General features: G+C 43.1%; 1 protein-coding gene across 2 annotated transcripts in view; it reads right to left on the reverse strand.

Annotated features, from left to right (window-relative positions):
* Positions 1 to 20,103, reverse strand: part of HM13 (histocompatibility minor 13) — a 129,318-nt gene that overhangs the window by 77,369 nt on the left and 31,846 nt on the right. For both annotated transcript variants that reach the window (XM_033963250.1, XM_033963249.1), the window contains exon 4: positions 2,519 to 2,607. In XM_033963250.1, coding sequence (XP_033819141.1) covers positions 2,519 to 2,607 — 89 coding nt within the window. The remainder of the gene's footprint in view (positions 1 to 2,518; positions 2,608 to 20,103) is intronic.

Here is a 20,103-nt window from a genome sequence, read left to right on the forward strand (position 1 = left end):
CAACCCATGCTCTCGCTTGCTTCAACAGGTCAGTGGCAATGATTCCTACAAGCTGCCTGCCTAACTGGAAGGTGCCCAAGCAGAAAAAGGAAGTTCTAACAGAGGGCAGGAAGCATCACAGGAGAGGCTTCTGGGTTAGCAGCAGGCAACATATAGGAATTGCTGCTGCTAACCCATTGAAGCAAGAGAGAGAGAACTTCAGGAGATGCAGGGACTGGAGGAGCTCAGCCTGCTCCCCAGCGCAGGAGGCAAAACAGTTGCAGGGGCGGCAGCAACAATGGCTTCACAAGGTGGTTGAGGAGGAAGAAGGGTGGGAGATCCATGTGGCACTACATACCCCATACCAGTGGTTCGTATACCCTACTGCATGTTGAGAACCTCCAACTTAAGAAACCGATTTACTAAATTTTTGTTGCCTACAAACACAGAACAAGACAAGAGCCTTAATAAATCAGTTTCTAAAGCAGCTGCTGCTGCTGATCTCAGAAGAGAATATCCCCCTACTCCTGGAACTTCATTGTGGACAATATTGGGCATTAGGTAGAAAAGTAACGTAAGAAGTTTCTGCTCCAGCACTTAAATTTTGATGCTGCTCCTTAATTCAGTGAAAATCTGTAGAGGCCCGATATACAACATTAAATTTGATATGTATCTAGAACATTCAAGGAAAGAAAAAGCCAACAGATCTGCAGTGAATGTTGAGCAGGCAAAAACCAAACTGCAGAACAGATATACTTGATGCAGGCACTTTTATTGAGTCAATCAAAATGTTGTTTAAAAAAATAATCCACTTTTTGTCCTAAAGAAACCAGGACTTGACAAGTGTACAGCATTGTTTGAAGACAACTTTCACTATGGTGACTACCCTCATGCGCTAACCCTTTACAGGCACCAGTCCTCTAAGGAAGAAGTTCTAATTGAAACACGGACCGTGTCAGGTCCCAGTTTCTTTAGGACAAAAGGTGGATCAATTTTTAAAACTTTTTGATTGACTCAATAAAAGTGCCAGAGCAAACAAAGGGAAGAACCAACAAAGTAATTGGACATATGAAAAAGGTGTGCACAGAAGAATAAAAGATAGGGAATAAAAAGTGATAAATAATAAGAGCCAAAACCAAACAAGACATCCAAAAACTAAAATAAGCATAATTAATATAAAATGGCCAGCATATCCCTTATTGACCTGGGTAGGTTTTCTGTTCCAATTGTCATTTCTTTCTGTTTTTCACTATTCGTGGTGTCTTTTGAAAGTATATTTTACTCCTATTTATTTTTCTGATCATAGTTCCCTCTTATTATACTGACTATTTTATATTAATTATGCTTATTTTAGTTTTTGGATGTCTTGTTTGTTTTTGGCTCTTATTATTTGTCACTTTTTATTCCCTATCTTTTATTCTTCTGTGCACACCTTTTTCATATGTCCAATTACTCATTTATAAAATTGTTTATAACTCTATATGTTATATATATATATATATATATGTATATTTTTATTATGATTATGTATATCCTGAGTTATTTTTATTCTGGTTTATTAGGACCCCTGATGAAGGCGGGTTAACCAAAACACGGACCGTGTCGGGTCCCTTGGTTTGTTTTTAAGATGGTATTTTTAACTGCACTCAATTATTTGTTATAAATCAGCCTGCTTCAATAAAAGTGCCTGCATCAAGTACATCTGTTCTGCAGTTTCCTTTTTTTCCAGAACATTCAAATCATGCCTAGACACTAAAGATAATTCTCAGCATCAGAATCCCACACCACTGAAAACACATGGTAAACTCTATTAGAACAAACATTTAGAATCTCAAAATTAGTTCAACATAAAGAAAGAGTAAACATTATCACAAAGAGTCTACAGACTTTTTGTTTTCTAAGTCCAATCAGCCTACCACACACAATCCTTAAAAAGTAGATTGGATGCAATTATCCAGTAGTAAATATATATTTGTGGTTTGATTTTATATTTATTATTTGAAGGGTTGAAATGCCATATACCTGCCTGGAGCCTTTAATGGATAGGCAGTTCATAAATTTAACTTATTCAGTGAGCAAGAGAAAAGAACACGGCAATCAAAGGAGGAAGGCATGCACAGGGAAAGACTGGAAAGAGAACAGGCATAAGGAAGGGCTTATAAAAAGGAAGGAAGACAGCAAGACGGCTAGAGACAAAGCAATAGAAAGAAGGCAGAATGGAAAAAGAAAGACTACAGCAGATGGTAGTGTGGAGGCCAAAGTTGAACTTAATTGAAGGGTTCCATTGTTAAGAGCTATATGGAAAAGAGTAGATGGAAGTATAAACACATGTATTTGCAACCAATTGACTATTGAAAGCAGTCTGTGTACAGTAATATAGACCCAATAAATATGAATAAAATAAATGAGGGCACATAAAGAGCATGCAGCCTACTGAAAGGGACAGAAGGCTCACAGCTGGAGGGGTGCAGGCACAAGAAGAGATGGAGAGCTTGCAGGCAGCAAAATAAAAAAGAGAAACACATCAAGCCTGGCCTACCTTCTTTGGTCTCACCAGTGTCCTGGGTGAAGAGAAGCTGGTACTGTTTGTTGGGGAAATTAACAGGAAAAAATCTATTCATAGCTGGGCTGAAAAGATGAAAGGGAGATTATGGGGACAATGAGAAGGGATTAGTGCACTGAAACAGCTAAAAGATTCTGATGCAATGTCTGAACTGCATATCATAAACTTCTTCATTATCTATAGTGCAGCCTCTCTCTCTCCTTTTATAGATAGCATCTCCAAGAAGTATCAGGTCATCCTCATAGACAATAATGCAAATCAGAAATACAGCTAACTCCTAGGGTAAAACTCAGGACAAGGCTAGGAGGTCTCAAATCCATGTATGCAATACAAGAGTGGACAAAGAACATGTGTCTGATCAAAGTTTCACTGGACCTGAGAGAGAGGGATTATTTCTTTTCTATAACATTTGCTGAAATTTGTTATTCTGTTAGATCAAACTGCTACCATACTGGAAAAAAAAGTGTGGTTATGCTATATTGTGTTATGTTAATCAGGTTTTCTATTCCACCTTCACCTATTCAGTTCAAGATCAGATAACATTTCAAGAGGTTGGGTCAGTTACCCAGGGAATTACAATGCATAGTTGACATGGACATTCAACATAGTTGATAGTACAGGTATTAATGCAGTTGGTCATAGTTTTGAGTACATAGTTATAAGTTCAAGTAGGTCATCGTTGGCTCATTGTTATGTCCCTGGAGTTGCATTAGACCAAGGGTGCCCAAAAGATCGATCACGATCGACCAGTAGATCACGAAGGCAATGCAAGTTGATCGCGGAGCCCATCCCAGGCTCCGTGATAGACTCACGTTGCCTTCGCATTCTACCTGCATCCTGACGCCGTAAACAGGATGCAGAAGCTCCGGGCCGATCAGCCTTCTTCTCCTTCCAATCGCTGCCTGGCTGGCCTGGAACTTCCTCTCCAACGTCAGAATTGACGTCAGGAAAGGAATGCTGGTCAGCCCAATGCTTCTGTAGTGAAGAAGGAGAGAGCTTGGGGCGGCAGTGGCTTGGGGGAGGGCAGGGAGAAAGAAGGAATGAAAGGGGGCAGGCAGGGGGACAGAAAGAAAGAAAGGGGGCATGGAGACAGAAAGAAAGAAAGGGGGCAGAGAGACAAAGACAAAGAAAGAAGGGGGGCAGGGAGAAAGAAACAAAGGGGAGAGGGCAGGGAGAGAGGAAGAAAAAGTTGGGGAAGGGAATGAGGTCTGGAGGAGAGGAAGCATACAGGAGGCTGAAAGAAAGGAAGAAATACAGGATGCACAGTCAGAAGAAGAAAGTGCAACCAGAGATTCATGAAATCACCAGGCAAAAAAGGTAGGAAAAATGATTTTATTTTCAATTTAGTGATCAGAATATGTCCGTTTTGAGAATTTATATCTGCTGGCTATATTTTGCACTATGCCCCCCTTTTACTACACCGCAATAGCGGTTTTCAGCGCAGGGAGCCTATGAACATCGAGAGCAGCGCGGGGCATTCAGCGCCAGCTCCCTGCACTAAAAACTGCTATTGCGGTTTAGTAAAAAGGGAGGGGGGTATATTTGTCTATTTTTTATAGCTTTTACTGAGGTGATATTGCAGAGAATCATCTTCCTTGACCTCTTTGAACACCCCCCCAGAATATACATGATAATTAATATTTTCTCTGCATACCGTGTGGTTTGTGTTTTTTAAAAAATTTTATTGTTAGTAGATCATTTTGACTTGGTCATTTTAAAAGTAGCTCGCAAGCCCAAAAAGTGTGGGCACCCATGCATTAGACAGTTTAGGAATGGGCTTTTACAATTATCATTTCAGGTACTTCAGGGTTGGCTCCTTGTCTTGATATAGAAATGCTTTTAAAAGTTTTCTGAACCCAAGATAATGGTCACAAGATAGTGGTAGTTGGTGCCAACATTTTACTAATTGACACTGGATGAACAAGTTAATTTGCTTGGTAGATTGATTCCAACTGGTTCCAATTTCTCAAGCTTTACAAAAAATATGCCAGTTCTTACAGCCTCCCAGGCAACTGCCCACCCATAATCATGAAATCAGCTCCCACCTCCTTCAAGGCCATGCTCTTTGACTGGATTTAACTTCTAATATCTAACAGTGAATTTCCGACCGACCTCGGCCACATCCTTATCACATCCATCGTAAAAAAAAACATAAAGATTCCATATCAACAATCACCAACTACAGACCACCATCCCCTTCTTTACCAAATTGATGGAAGGGATGATCAACACTGATCTGACGACCTACCTGGAAAAATTCTCAATACTGCACGAATATCAATCAGGATTCTGTACACACTACAGCACCGAAACTGCCATAGCCTCCATTGTGGATTATATTTCAAGCGTACTCAGCTCAAGGAACTTTCCACTAGTTCTCCAATTTGACCTGAGTAGTGCGTTCGACCTGGTAGACCATGACATACTACTAAACTATTTAGATGCCATAGGAATCTCTGTCCACATGTTAAATTGGTTCAAAGGCTTCCTGAAAAACCGATCCTACCACCGATCCTACCAAGTCTTCAGTGAACAAGTCTACTCCCAAACTTGGACCAACTCCTGTGGTGTCCCACAAGGCTCCTCACTATCACCAACCTTGTTTAATCTATACATGTTTTCACTAGGCCATGAACTATCCAAACTAAATCTCCAAACATACATATATGCTGATGACATCACAATCATCATCCCCTTCTCTACACTATCGAATGAAACCACACACTTCATTTCATCTGTCATTAATCACGTAGAACAATGGACAAAAAAACTATCATCCACCTGGGCAAAACAAAACTACCGATGAAGAAATGGAAGCTGAGATGAAATGGGAATGCAAAAACGGTAACATGATCATTATGGGAGACTTCAACTATCCCGGAATAGACTGAAGTCTTGGAAACTCAAAATGCGCTAGGGACACCGGATTCCTGGAAGCTATACAGGACTGCTTCATGGATCAGCTTGTCAGAGAACTAACGAGAGGATCTAATCCTTAATGGGCTAAGAGGACCTGCAAAGGACGTGGAAGTAGTGGGACCGTTGGGAAACAGTGATCATAACATGATCAAGTTCAAAGTTGAAGTAGGAATACCAAAGGGAAAGAGAACCACAGTGACAACTTTTAACTTCAAGAAAGGAAACTATGAAACAATGAGGGTAATGGTAAGGAAGAAATTCAGGAACACAAAGAAATGGCAGACTGTAGAGCAAGCCTGGTCTTTATTCAAAGACACGGTAAACGAGGCGCACAATTGGTATATTTCCAGATTCAGAAAAGGGTGCAAAAAGAGCCGAACGTGGATAACTAAAGAAGTGAAGAAAGCGATAGGAGATAAGAAGAATTCATTCAAGAAATGGAAAAAGGGCAAAACCGAGGAGAACTGGAATGAACACAGGAAGTATCAAAAAGTATGTCACCTCGTGGTTAGAAAAGCAAAAAGAGAATATGAAGAGAGGCTAGCAAGGGAAGCACAAAATTTCAAACCATTCTTCAGATATGTTAAAGGGAAGCAGCCGGCTAGGGAGGAGGTGGGACTGCTGGATGACGGGAGTGGTGAAGGGGGAGAAAGAAGTAGCGGAAAGACTCAACATGTTCTTTTTGTCAGTATTTACAAAAGAAGACACATCCAATATACTGGAACCTGAACAAATCTTCAAAGGAGACCAAGCAGAGAAATTAACATCCATGGAAGTAAGCCTTGAGGACGTACACAGGCAGATAGAAAAATTAAAATCTGAAAAATCGCCGGGCCCAGAGAGAATCCACCCTAGAGTGCTGAAAGAACTAAAGGAGGAAATAGTGGAACTACTACAGCAGGTTTGTAATCTATCCCTGAAAACAGGCGTGATCTCGGATGATTGGAAGATAGGCAATGTTATGCCCATCTTTAAAAAGGGATCAAGAAGTGACCCGGGGAACTACAGACCGATAAGTCTGACCTCGGTTCCATGGAAAATGGAGGAAGCGCTGATAAAAGATAGCATCGAGGAACATCCAGAGAGGCATAAACTTATGAAAACAAACCAACATGGTTTCTGCAAGAGAAGATTGTGCCTGACGAACTTATTGCACTTCTTTGAAGGAATTAACAAACTGATGGACAAAGGGGACCCAATAGACATTGTATACTTAAAGCCTTTGACAAGGTACCCCATGAACGCCTACTTCTGAAACTAAAGAACCATGGGGTGGAAGGAGACGTACACAGATGGATCAGGAATTGGTTGGCAGGCAGAAAGCAGAGGGTAGGAGTGAAGGGTCACTACTCGGACTGGAGGAAGGTCACGAGTGGTGTTCCACAGGGGTCGGTGCTTGGACTGCTGCTATTCAATGTATTTATAAATGATCTAGAAACAGGGACGAAAAGCGAAGTAATAAAATTTGCAGATGACACCAAGCTATTAAATGGGGCTAGGACTAAAGAGGACTGCAAAGATTTACAAAGGAATCTAAACAAACTAGGGGAGTGGGCGACGAGATGGCAGATGAAGTTCAATGTAGAGAAATGCAAAGTCTTACACGTAGGAAACAGAAACCTGAGGTATAGCTACACAATGGGAGGGCTGTTATTGAATGAGAGTTCCCAAGAAAGGGACTTGGGGGTAATAGTGGACATGAGAATGAAGCCATCGGCACAATGCGCAGCAGCCGCTAAGAAAGCAAATAGAATGCTAGGAATAATCAAGAAGGGTATTACAAGCAGAACGAAAGAAGTTATCCTGCCATTGTATCGGGCGATGGTGTGCCCGCATCTGGAGTACTGCGTCCAATATTGGTCGCCGTACCTAAAGAAGGATATGGCGATACTCGAGAGGGTTCAGAAGAGAGCAACACGTTTGATAAAAAAGTATGGAAAACCTTTCATACGCTGAAAGATTAGAGAGACTGGGGCTTTTTTCGCTGGAGAAGCGGAGATATGATAGAGACTTATAAGATCACGAAGGGTATAGAGAAAGTGGAGAGGGACAGATTCTTCAAACTTTTGACAACTACAAGAACGAGCGGGCATTCCGAGAAATTAAAAGGAGACAGATTCAGAACCAATGCTAGGAAGTTCTTCTTCACCCAATGGGTGGTGGACACCTGGAACGCGCTTCCAGAGGAAGTGATAGGACAGGTTACGGTATTGGAGTTCAAGAAGGGATTGGACAATTTTCTGAAGGAAAAGGAGATAGAAGGATATAGATAGAGGGCTAGTATACAGGTCCTGGACCTGATGGGCCGCCGCGTGAGCGGACGGTATTGGATTTCAAGAAGGGATTGGACAATTTTCTGAAGGAAAAGGGTATAGATAGAGGGCTAGTAAACAGGTCCTGGACCTGATGGGCCGCCGTGTGAGAGGACTGCTGGGCATGACCCAGCAGAGGCACAGCTTATGTTCTTAAACTTCAAACTAAAGCTTAACCCTGAAAAAAACAAAATATTCATGGCCACTCCAACAAACAAATACAAAGCATCATCAATCAGCTTACAAGGGAGAAACTTTCCTATTAACCCCACCATAAAAATCCTAGGAGTGACCTTAGACCAACAACAGACATTCAACACCCACACCGACATCTTAGTAAAAAATTGCTTCTGCCTTTTATGGAAACTACGTACAATCAAACCATATTTCAATTTTGCATCGTTCAGATTGTTAGTACAATCACTAATCCTAAGCTCACTGGACTACTGCAACATCATTTACCTAGGATCCTATAAAAAAAAACTACCAAAAGATTAAGAACAATCCAAAACACAGCCATACAACTGATTTTTGACCAGAAAAAATCTGACCACATCACTTCAGATTTCCAAAAACTGCACTGGCTACCAGTAGACGCCAGAATAATTTTCAAATTCAGTTGTCTATGCTTCATAACACTATTAGGTGCGGGACCCACCTACCTTCTGAAACACTTTGTTCTCCAAAATAAATTCCGCCTCTTTAACCAGAACACTATTATTCGCCTTTCTGATTCCCAAAGGATGCCAATTCAAAAGATTCCTCGACAAGACACTTTCCTTCCAAGCAGGAAGGTGGAACAATACTCTAAGTGACTTACTTCTTAACTCATCGTCATACCAATCATTCAGAAGATCACTGAAAACCATTTATTTGATAAATTTGTTTAAACTTCCTCAAACGATTTCCTCTACTTCTACTTGCATACTCCTGTCTTTTGATATATATAATTATACTTACACGCCTATTTGTTTACTCCTACTTTATGCTCTTGATGTAACTTCACTACATTCCTGCAGCCTCTTTTGTTGTAAACCGTCTTGAACTGAAAGGTATGACGGGATATAAATAAAGTTATTATTATTATTATTGTTGTGTGCTGGGAATTTTAATTAGTAAAGATTTCAGGTGGAATATCTGTTTGAGGCACCTTGGAGTAGGATGACCAACTCTTTTAGGTAGTTGGGGATGTTGCCTATCAGGATCTTAAAGGCAGTGATGCCTAATTTAAACTTGATCCTTGTGGTTATGGGCAGCCAATGTAGTTTTATACAGTGGGACTTTAGGTGTTCCAATTTCCATAGTACATATATGAGTCTTACTGCTGCATTTTGAACTAGATGCAGACATGATAGCAATGTTTTAGAGCACAGAAAGCACACTTACCATAACAGGTGTTATCCAGGGACAGCAGGCAGCTATTCTTACATATGGGTGATGTCATCGACGGAGGCCGGATGCCTCGCAAGCAGACTTGCTTGAAGAAACTAGAAGTTTCGAGTTGCCCGCACCGCGCATGCGCGAGTGCCTTCCCGCCCAGCGCAGGGCGCGTCTCCTCAGTTCAGATAGCTAGTAGAGAAGCCAACCAGGGGAGGTGGGTGGGTTGTGAGAATAGCTGCCTGATGTCCCTGGTTATGGTAAGTAATGATGTACCTGTTATGGTAAGTAACTGTGCTTTATCCCAGGACAAGCAGGCAGGTATTCTCACATATGGGTGACCTCCAAGCTAATCAGAATGGGATGGTGGGAGTGTTGGCAATTTAGGAGAATAAATTTTGTAATACTGTTTGGCCAAACTGTCCATCCCGTCTGGAGAAGGTATCCAGACAATAGTGAGAAGTGAAGAATGAACCGAGGACCAAGTAGCAGCTCTACAAATTTCCTCAATAGGTGTAGATCTGAGGAAAGCTACTGAAGCTGCCATTGCTCTGACTTTATGGGCTGTGACTTTACTGTGAAGGAGTAATCCAGCCTGGGCATAGCAGAAAGAGATATAAGCTGCCATCCAGTTGGAGATGGTACGCTTAGAAATAGGATGGCCCAATTTATTTGGATCGAAGGAAACAAAAAGTTGAGGAGCAGTTCTGTGTGGTTTGTTGCGTTCCAAGTAGAAGGCCAAAGCACGTTTACAGTCCAGAGTATGAAGAGCTGATTCTCCAGGATGAGAATGAGGCTTTGGAAAAAACATTCAAATGGAGGCTTCATGAGTTGAGTAAGGACAACATTGAGGTCCCAAACCACAGGAGGCGGTTTGAGAGGAGGTTTAACATTGATGAGCAGAGAGGGGTTTCCCTTCAATAGGCTGATGGAAAGCCACAATTGCACTGAAATGGACTCGGATAGATGTAGACTTGAGGCCAGAATTGGATAAGTGCAACAGGTAGTCCAAAACAGAAGATAAGGAGAAATGCTGAGGCTCCTTATGATGAGAAAAACACCAGGTAGAAAATTTAGTCCACTTTTGGTGATAGCACTGTTTAGTGGTAGGCTTCCTAGAACCTTCTAAAACATCTCTTACAGATTGAGAAAACTGAAGAGGAGTTACGTTGAAAGGTACCAAGCTGTCAGGTGTAGAGACTGCAGGTGTAGATGAAGCAGAGATTCTTGACTCTGTGTAAGCAGAGAAGGAAAAACTGGTAGAAGGTATGGCTCCCTGCTGCTGAGCTAAAATAGAAGGGAGTACCAAGGTTGTCTTGGCCACCGAGGAACGATTAGAATCATGGTGGCATGATCGTTCAACTTGACCAGAGTCTTGAGAATGAGAGGAAATGGAGGGAATGCGTAGAAGAAGAGAATCGTCCATTCCAGAAGAAAAGCATCTGCCTCGAGGCGGGTGAGGAGAGTATATCCTGGAGTAGAACTGAGGTAGTTTGAAGTTGTGGGGAGCCGCAAAGAAGTCTATCTGAGGGGTTCCCCACTGTGAAAAAATGTGATGAAGTGGCGAGGAATGGAGAGTCCATTCGTGAAGTTGCAGAAGACGACTCAAGTTGTCCGCCAAGCAATTCTTCGCCCCTTGAATGTAGACAGCTTTGAGGAAGGTGTTGTGGCGGATTGCCCAGTCCCAAACCTTCAGAGCTTCTTGACAAAGGGAGGCAGAGCCAGTCCCTCCTTGTTTGTTGACATAATACATGGCGACTTGGTTGTCCGTCCGGATGAGGACTACCTTCTCGCGAAGAAGATGTTGAAAAGCGTTGAGAGCCTTGAAAATCGCTCTGAATTCCAACAGATTTATGTGACATTGACGATCCGTACTGGTCCAGTGGCCTTGAGTACAGAGACCATCGAGATGAGCGCCCCAAGCGTAGGTCGAAGAGTCTGTCGTGAGGACCTTCTGATGAAGGGGCGTTTGAAAAAGCAAGCCTCTTGAAAGACTGGAAGAGAGCATCCACCAACGTAGAGACTTCTTCAAGGAAAGAGTGACTGAAATGTGTCGAGAAGGAGGGTCGCAAACTTGCGTCCATTGAGATGCCAGGGTCCACTGAGGAATTGAGGTGAAGTCTGGCAAAAGAAGTCACGTGTACTGTGGAGGCCATGTGACCCAGAAGTACCATCATGTGTCTCGCTGAGATGGAAGTGCGGGAAGACACTGTATGACAGAGTTGAAGAAGAGCTTCCAGATATTGTTGTGGAAGGAATGCTCTGAGTTGGACAGTGTCCAGAACAGCTCAAATGAATTGTAGATTCTGTGAGGGTTGAAGTTGAGACTTGGGAAAGTTGGTTTCGAATCCCAAACTTTGTAGGAACCAGGTAGTCTGTTGGGTCGCTACAATAACTCCTTGAGATGTGGAATCTTTGATGAGCCAGTCGTCGAGGTAGGGAAATACCTGAACACCATGATTTGGAGAGCTGCCGCTACCACTACCAGGCACTTGGTGAACACTCTGGGAGACGAGGCCAGGCCGAAGGGTAGTACTCTGTATTGATAATGCAGATTCCCCTCCCAAAATCTGAGGTATTGACCAGAGGCCGGATGAATGGGGATATGACTGTAGGCCTCCTTGAGATCTAGAGAGCATAACCAGTTGTTCTGCTCGAGAAGGGGATAAAGAGATGCCAGGGACAACATTCAAAACTTTTCTTTGACTAGAAATTTGTTGAGAGCCCTGAGATCCAGAATAGGCCGCAGATCTCCCGTCTTCTTTGGAACAAGGAAGTAACGGGAGTAAAACCTCCTGTTCTGCTGTTCCAAGGGAACTGGTTCGATGGCATGGAGACAAAGCAGAGCTTGAGCTTCCTGAAGAAGAAGGGCGGTCTGGGATGGATTGGAAGGATACTCTCTTGGAGGAAGCTCTGGTGGAATCTGAGTGAAATGAAGAGAGTATCCTTCCCTGAGAGTATCCTTCCCTGATGATGGTAAGCACCCAAAGGTCGGAAGTAATTATCGTCCATCGGTTGTAAAAATAATGGAGACGACCTCCTATAGGGGAAAAAGGAGACAGAGACAGAACGGTGGAGGTTATGCTCTGTTGTAAACAGTCAAAAAGGCTGAGAAGCCTTAGGTGCAGCAGAAGGTTGGGGTTTCTGTTGCTTCTGAGGTTGATGTTTTTTCAGAGGAGGGCGAGTATAAGGAGCCGGCTTTGGAGCAAAACACTTTTGATAGATAAGAGCAGGGCGTGCAGGCTTGGCAGGAGCTGGCTTTGGCTTAGGTCTGACTATAGAAGCAAATGATTTTTCATGGTCAGATAATTTCTTGGTGGCTGCCTCGATGGATTCATCAAAGAGGTCGTTGCCTTCACAAGGAATGTTAGCCAAGCGGTCTTGAAGGTTAGAGTCCATGTCAATGGTACGAAGCCAGGCAAGAAGACGCATAGCTACAGAGCAAGCAGCCGCTCGGGCAGATAACTCGAAGGCATCATAAGATGAATGGAGGAGATGCAGACGTAATTGAGAGAAAAAAGCAATGACTTCCCGAAACTCAAAATGCATTTGGGTATCCAAATAATCCAAAAACTTTGGTAGAAAAGAAAGAAGAAATTCAAAGTAAGTGATGAAATAAAATTATAATTGAGGACTTTAGAGGACATCATAGCATTCTGGTAGATGCGACGTCCGAATTTGTCCATAGTTTTCCCTTCCCTTCCAGGAGGAACGGTGGCGTAAACCTTGGAAAGATGGGACCTTTTCAAGGACTCGACCAGCAGGGATTGATGTAACTGAGAATTGTCAAACCCTTTGCGATGAACAGTCTTATATCTAGAGTCTAATTTCCCTGGAACAGCTGGTATGGAAAAAGGTGTTTCCATGCAACAACCAAAAGTCTGATTCAAAAGCTTATGAAGTGGAAGCTTAAGAGACTCTGCCAGAGGTTGAGGAAGATGCATGACTTCGAGATACTCCTTAGAATATTTGGAGCCAGTATCCAATTGAATATCCAAGTCCACAGCCATCTGTCGTAGGAAAGACGAGAAAGATAGCTGATCTGCCAATGATTTGCCTCGAGAAGGACGCGAGGACGTCGAGGCAGCCTGTGTCGAAGAAGAGGCTTCAGCAAGGAAAAAGGCATCAAAGGAACCTGGTGACTTGGACAAGGCAATTGAGACCGGAACATCCTCGAGGTCCAGCATTGGAGACCTCGAACGAGAAGTCGGTGGTCTAGTCGAAGTTGGGGTAGATCAAGGCTTAGTTGAAGAAGGTCGTTCTTTAGAAGAAGAACTATGCCTGGAAGGATGCTTCGATGGCCTCGATCGTCGGTGAGAACTGTGCCTGGAAGCACATCTCGAGGATCGAGGAGACTTCGCCTCAGAGACGGAAGCAGCCGATGCTATCAAAGAATGGATAGGACTGGAGGCTGTAGATCGAAGCTCCAGAGGCTTGATGGAGGAACCTCGATGCACTCCCAAAGACTCTGCTCCTTGTATAGAGTGTGAGGAATCCTGCTGAGGCACTCGCAAAGAATCTGCTCCTTGCTTCACGTGCTTGGATACCAGACCAGACACTCGCAGAGACTCTGCTCCCTGCAAAGAGTGTGTAAGCTCAGACTGAGGCAAAGGAAGCGACTCGACCTCGCGGGAGTCTGCTGAATGCTCAGGCTGGATAAGAGGAAGCAGTTTGGGTCCCATATTTGTAAGGAATTGAATAAACTGCTTCTCTAACATGGTCTGGAAAGAAGCCGGCAAGGATGGATCCACGTCTGAAACCGGACCACCTGCTTTGGCTGGAGGTTCCTTTGAGGTAGTGTGAGTGTGCTTCGACTTGGGAGTCTTAGACACTTTAATCACCACCGGCGGAACTGACTGCTGAGCTATCTGACCTGAGGAAACAGGGGAAGATACAACAGATGACGTTGAAGCAAGAGCCAATGCAAACGACGAAGGTCTGATGAGGCTCGAGGTGGAAGTAGTAGACGCAGAAGGAGCCTCAGTGGAAGTCAAGGCCGAAGACGCCTTTGAAGTCGAGGGATCAGTAGGACACTCCATCTCGAAAAGCTTGTCCACCAGAATGTAACAACACTTGAAAGCACGAGGCTTAAGTGTTAGGCAAGGCAGGCACGACCTAGGATGATGTTTTGGCCCAAGGTACTTGAGGCAGCGTCCGTGAGGGTCCGTAAGAGAGATCGCGCGCTGACACTTGCTACACCTCTTGAAGCCTGTAGTAGGCCGGGACAAAGAAAGAAAAATAGCCGCCGTAAAATCGAAGCTCTCGGGCTGCGGCCGAGCAGCCTGTCCCAGAAAACGAATGGAAAAAGAAAATTTTTTTTTTCACTAAAATAAAAGAAATAAAATAAAACAGCGATTCGTGAGGAAAAAAACCTCACAAACCGCGGTTGAGAGAAGGCACAAAGTGAACGAAGTTAAACACAGAGAGTCAAAGATGGACTTCTCGGCTCCGCGGAAAACTGAGAACTGAGGAGATAATAATAATAATTCATTTCTTATATACCGCTATACCGTGAAGTTCTGCGCCCTGCGCTTGGCGGGAAGGCACTCGCGCATGCGTGGTGCGGGCGACTCGAAACTTCGAGTTTCTTCAAGCAAGTCTGCTTGCGAGGCATCCGCATCCGGGCTCCATCAATGATGTCACCCATATGTGAGAATACCTGCCTACTTGTCCTAGGATAACTAGTGTTACACATTACAGTAGTTTAGTCAAGATAGGATTAGGGATTACACTAAGATTTGGAAAGCCTGTTTCGAAATATTTTCTGATGATGTTAAGCTTTCTCGACATGAGGAACGATTGCTTTATTATTGACTGTATGTGGCTCTTCATGGATAGGTGGTTATAAATTCTACTCTTTAAGATTTGGGACTGTAGTTCTAATAGAAAGTCTGTCATCTACTGTAATCCCTGGAGTGTAGCATGGGTCAGTTGAGGGTCCTAGCCAAAGGAATTTGGTTTTCTTATTATTTAATTTGAGGTGGTGGGTTGAGGTCCAGTTTACTATAATGTGGACACATATTTTGACAGTGGTGAGAGTGGGCTAATACAGCTATTACAGGTAGCATGATTGTTATGTCGTCTGCACAGGGGATATGTTTTATTTGTGTGAGATCTAGGTTGGTTCCCAAGGATTGTATTAGGTTAACACTGATGGTGAGAGTGGGGATCCTTGGAGAATCCTGCTGGGAGGATGCCAGCTGTCAGAGAGTTCACCATTCTTACGTACAGCATAATGCCAAGTGGTTAGGAAGCCTTGGAACCAGGAGAGGTTTGGGCTGCTAAATCCAAAATCACTTAAGTCTATAGGTCAAATGTGATGCTTAGGTTGAATTGGATTACGATTATGCTGTGACCATTGCTTAATAGTTCTTTGCCATATGTTACTAGTGCTTTGACCATTGCTCGGTGCTGTGATTCTTCCTGAATCTCAATTGTGAAGGGTGGAGGACACTGAAATATTTTAAGTAGCATTTGAGTGGTTCTGTGATATCCTGCCATCATTTTGATAAATAGAGGGATGGAAGCTACTGGCCGATAATTGGTCACATCAGAAGGGCTGAGTTTTGGGTTCTTGGGAAAATGCTCGTTTTTAGGTGATAGTTGATCCATTGGGTTATTTTTCCTATTACTGTTGAGGTGGCTGCTTTGATCAGGTAAAGTGAGCAGATGTTGAGGCTGGGGTATACTTTGGAGTATTTTAGGAGAAGCTATTTTGTATCTTTGAATTTAATCTCTTCAAACTAGTTCCAAGATCTGTCTGCTGCTATTTCCATAAGTGGTTTGGTTGCTCAGGGATCAGCAACCCGTAGCTCATGAGCCACATGCAATTCCTTCATATGGCTGCAGCTCTTCTCTTGCTTCATAGAAACATAGAAAGATGATGGCAGATAAAGGCCAAATGCCCCATCTAGTCTGCCCATCCACAGTAACCATTATCTCTTTCTCTCTCCAAGAGATCCCACGTGCCTATCCCAGGCCCTCTTAAATTCAGACACAGTTTCTCTTTCCACCACCTCTTCTTGGAAACTGTTCCACACATCTACCTTTCTGTAAAAAAGTATTTCCTTAGATTACTCCGGATCCTATCACCTCTTAACTTTATCCTTTGCCTTCTCATTGCAGAGTTTCCTTTCAAATGAAAGAGTCATGACTCAATCACATTTATACTATGTAGGTATTTAAACAACTCTATCATATCTCCCCTCACCCGCCTTTCCTCCAAAGTATACAGATTGAGATCTTTAAGTCTGTCCCTATACGCCTTATCACAAAGACCACACGCCATTTTAGTAGCCTTCCTGTGGACCGACTCCATCCTTTTTATATCTTTTGAAGGTGTGGCCTACAAAATTGAACACATTCAAAATTAGGTCTCACCAGAGTTTTATACAGAGGCATCAATACCTCCTTTTTCCTACTGGCCATACCTCTCACTATGCAACCTAGCATCCTTCTAGCTTTTGCCGTCACCTTTTCAACCTGTATGGCCACTTTAAGATCATCACATACAATCACACCCAAGTCCCGCTCTTCCATCGTGCACATAAGCTCTTCACCCCCTAAACTATAACGTTCCCTCGGGTTTTTGCAGCCCAAATGCATGACCTTACATTTCTTAGCATTAAATTTTAGCTGCCAAATTTCAAATATTCTTCAAGCTTCGCAGGTCTTTCTTCATGTTATTCACACCATCCAGTGTGTCTACTCTATTGCAGATTTTGGTATCATTCACAAAGAGGCAAATCTTACCCAGCAACCCTTCAGCAAAATCATTTATAAAAATGTTAAAAAGAACAGGCTCAAGAACAGAAACTTGAGGCACACCACTGGTAATGTCCCTTTCTTCAGAACGATCTCCATTGATCACTACCCTCTGTCGCCTTCCACTCAACCAGTTCTTGACCCAGCCCATCACTTTGGGACCTATCCGAAGGACACTCAGTTTATTTATTAGACATCTGTGTGGAACACTGTCAAAGGCTTTGCAAAAATCTAAACACACCACATCTAGCGCACATCCTTTATCCAATTCTCTGATCACCCATTCAAAGAAATTGATCAGATTTGTCTGACAAGACCTACCTCTAGTGAATCCATGTTGCTTCCAGTCCTGTAATCCACAGGATTCCAGAAACTTGACCATTCTCTGTTTTAAAAGCATTTCCATTAATTTGCTTACCACAGAAGTCAGACTTACTGGCCTGTAATTTCCTACTTCTTCCTTACTTCCACTTTTGTGGAGGAACCACATCCGCCCTTCTCCAGTCCTCAGGTATCACGCTCGACTCTAGAGACTCATTGAAAAGGTCAGTCATCGGAGCTACTAGTACTTCCCTAAGTTCCTTCAGCATACTTGGATGTACACCATCTGGCCCCATCGCTTTGTCTACCTTTATTTTAGCTAGCTCCTCACGAACACAACCCTCTGAAAATCGATCAGGGTTTTTTACTCCTTCATCCCTATTCATGTTTGTCTTCTGCGGTCCCCCTCCCGGTGCTTAAGCCATGAACACAGAACAAAAACATTTGTTAAGCAATTTGGCCTTTTCTTTATCAGCTTCTACATATTCTTCCGCTTCACCTTTGAATCTCACAATGCCACTTTTGCACTTCTTCCTATCACTAATATATCTAAAAAAGGTCTTGTCTCCCCGTTTTACTGTGTCAGCTATTTTTTCTTCCATTTGCATCTTTGCTTTCCTGACTACACGACCAGCCTCTCTTAACTTTTCCAGATATTTTTACCTATCTTCCTCTTTCTGCGATCTTTTGTAGTTTATCTCAGCTACTACTTTTGAGAACCAAAGTGGCCTTCTTTTCCTCTTACTTTTTTACAAAAAGGTTAGTCGCCTTTATAATCACTCCTTTCAGTTTTGCTCACTGCATTTCCACTCCTTCCAGCCTTTCCCACCCAGACAACAATACTTTGATGTAAACCCCCATCCGAACAAAGTTAGTTTTTTAAAAGATTAGAACCTTTGCTTTTGAATGAGCCCTCTCTATACCCATCTTAATATTAAACTGAATCATGCAGTAATGACTGGATGCAAGATGATCACCCACTGTAACATCAGAAACACTTTCCCTGTTTGTAAGCACTAAGTCCAGTATGACCCCTTCCCATGTAGGTTCCATTACCAACTGCTGGAACAGTTCTCCTTTTAGAGAATCCAGGCTCTCCCTACTTCTAAAAGACCCCGCAAAAGGGATACCCCAATCAACATCCGGCATGTTATCGCCTATTAGCAAGACTTCCCCTTTTTTAGATATATTATGAATGTCTACTATTAAATCTCTATCTACTTTTTCTGTCTGTGAAGGAGACCTGTATATCACAACAATGTAATTATATTCACCATTCCCTCTTTCCAAATTGATCCACAGTGCCTCTTCCTTGCCCTGCAGATCCTGCAATTGTGGGGCTTTAATATGATCTTTAACATACAACGCTATTCCCCCTCCTTTTCTTCCTACCCTGTCTTTCCTGAACAGATTATAGCCTGGTATAACTACATCCCAGTCATGGTTCTCTGTGAACCATGTCTCCGTGAACGCCACTATATCCATAAGAACATAAGCATTGCCTCTGCTGGGTCAGACCAGAGGTCCATCATGCCTAGCAGTCCGCTCTCATGGCGGCCCATCAAGTCCAGGACCTGTATAGTATTCTTCTATCTATACCCTTCTATCCCTTTTTCCTTCAGGAAAATAACCAATCCTTTCTTGAACACCGATATTGTGCTCTGTCGTATCACACCTTCTGGAAGCTCATTCCAGGAGTCCACCACCCTTTGGGTGAAGAAGAACTTCCTAGCATTGGTTCTGAATCTGTCCCCTTTTAATTTTTCTGAGTGCCCTCTCATTCTTGTAGTTTTCTAAAGTTTGAAGAATCTGTTCCTCTCCACTTTCTCTATCCAACCCCTCTTCTTCCATCACAGCTTCTAGATTCAGAATCTTGTTTCCTATACTTCGAGCATTAGTATATACTGCTTTCCAGACATTGCACCCTTTTCCCATCCGTGTAGAGATATTCAGTTATTTACATACCTAAGGACTTATACTCACCCGGGAGCTTTGATCACCCTACCACATCACTTCTAGTTTAAAGCCTTCTTCAGTAGATTAGTCAGCCTGCCAGCAAAGACACTTCTTCCCCTTCTTTGATAGATGCACACCATCCCAGCTCAGCAGCCCTTGGAAAATCATCCCATGGTCCAGGAAGCAAAAACGCTCTTGACAAAAGCATCCATGTAGCCGTGCACTCATCTCCAGGATGCGAGCTTCTCTGCCATGGCCTTTACCCTCAACAGGGAGGATGGGCAAGAATACCACCTGCACACCTGACTGCTTCACCTTCTCCCCCAGAGCCAAAGTCACTTTTGACACGTTTGCAGGGGTACCTTGCTTCAATGGATTAGCAGCAGCGATTCCTACAGCTGCTTGCCCCTAACCCAGAAGCCTCTCCTCTGCCACATCCCACTCTCTGTCAGAACGTCCTGTTTCTGCCTGGATGGGACACAACAGAGGAGAGGCTTCCGGGTTAGTGGCAGGCAGCTATAGGACATTGCTGCTGACCCACTGAAGCAAAAATAGCATAATATTTGTGAGTGGGATTGAAGGGAAAGGAAATATATTGCAGGAACGATGAGAGTGGTGAGAGAGGGAGAAATAAACATAAGGGTGGAGGAGGAGAAATGATGCATGGGGAGAGAGGGAGAAATGAGCTAAGGGTAGAGGGGAAGGAGATATGGTGCATGGGAAGAGAGGGAGAAATGGACATGAAAACTGTGCAGAAATAGTGTCAAAAGTCTCATTAAATTGTTTTTCTTTATTTTCTGTACTAGAAGTTTTGGTTTTGTGTTAAATGCATATATACCCATATTGCATTAAAAATCATATCTCAAGCCCCCTTCTCTATCCATTGTGGTTCTTTGCAAATCTATGGTCAAA

The sequence above is a fragment of the Geotrypetes seraphini genome, chromosome 11 (assembly GCF_902459505.1).
Source record: "Geotrypetes seraphini chromosome 11, aGeoSer1.1, whole genome shotgun sequence".
NCBI lineage: Eukaryota > Metazoa > Chordata > Amphibia > Gymnophiona > Dermophiidae > Geotrypetes > Geotrypetes seraphini.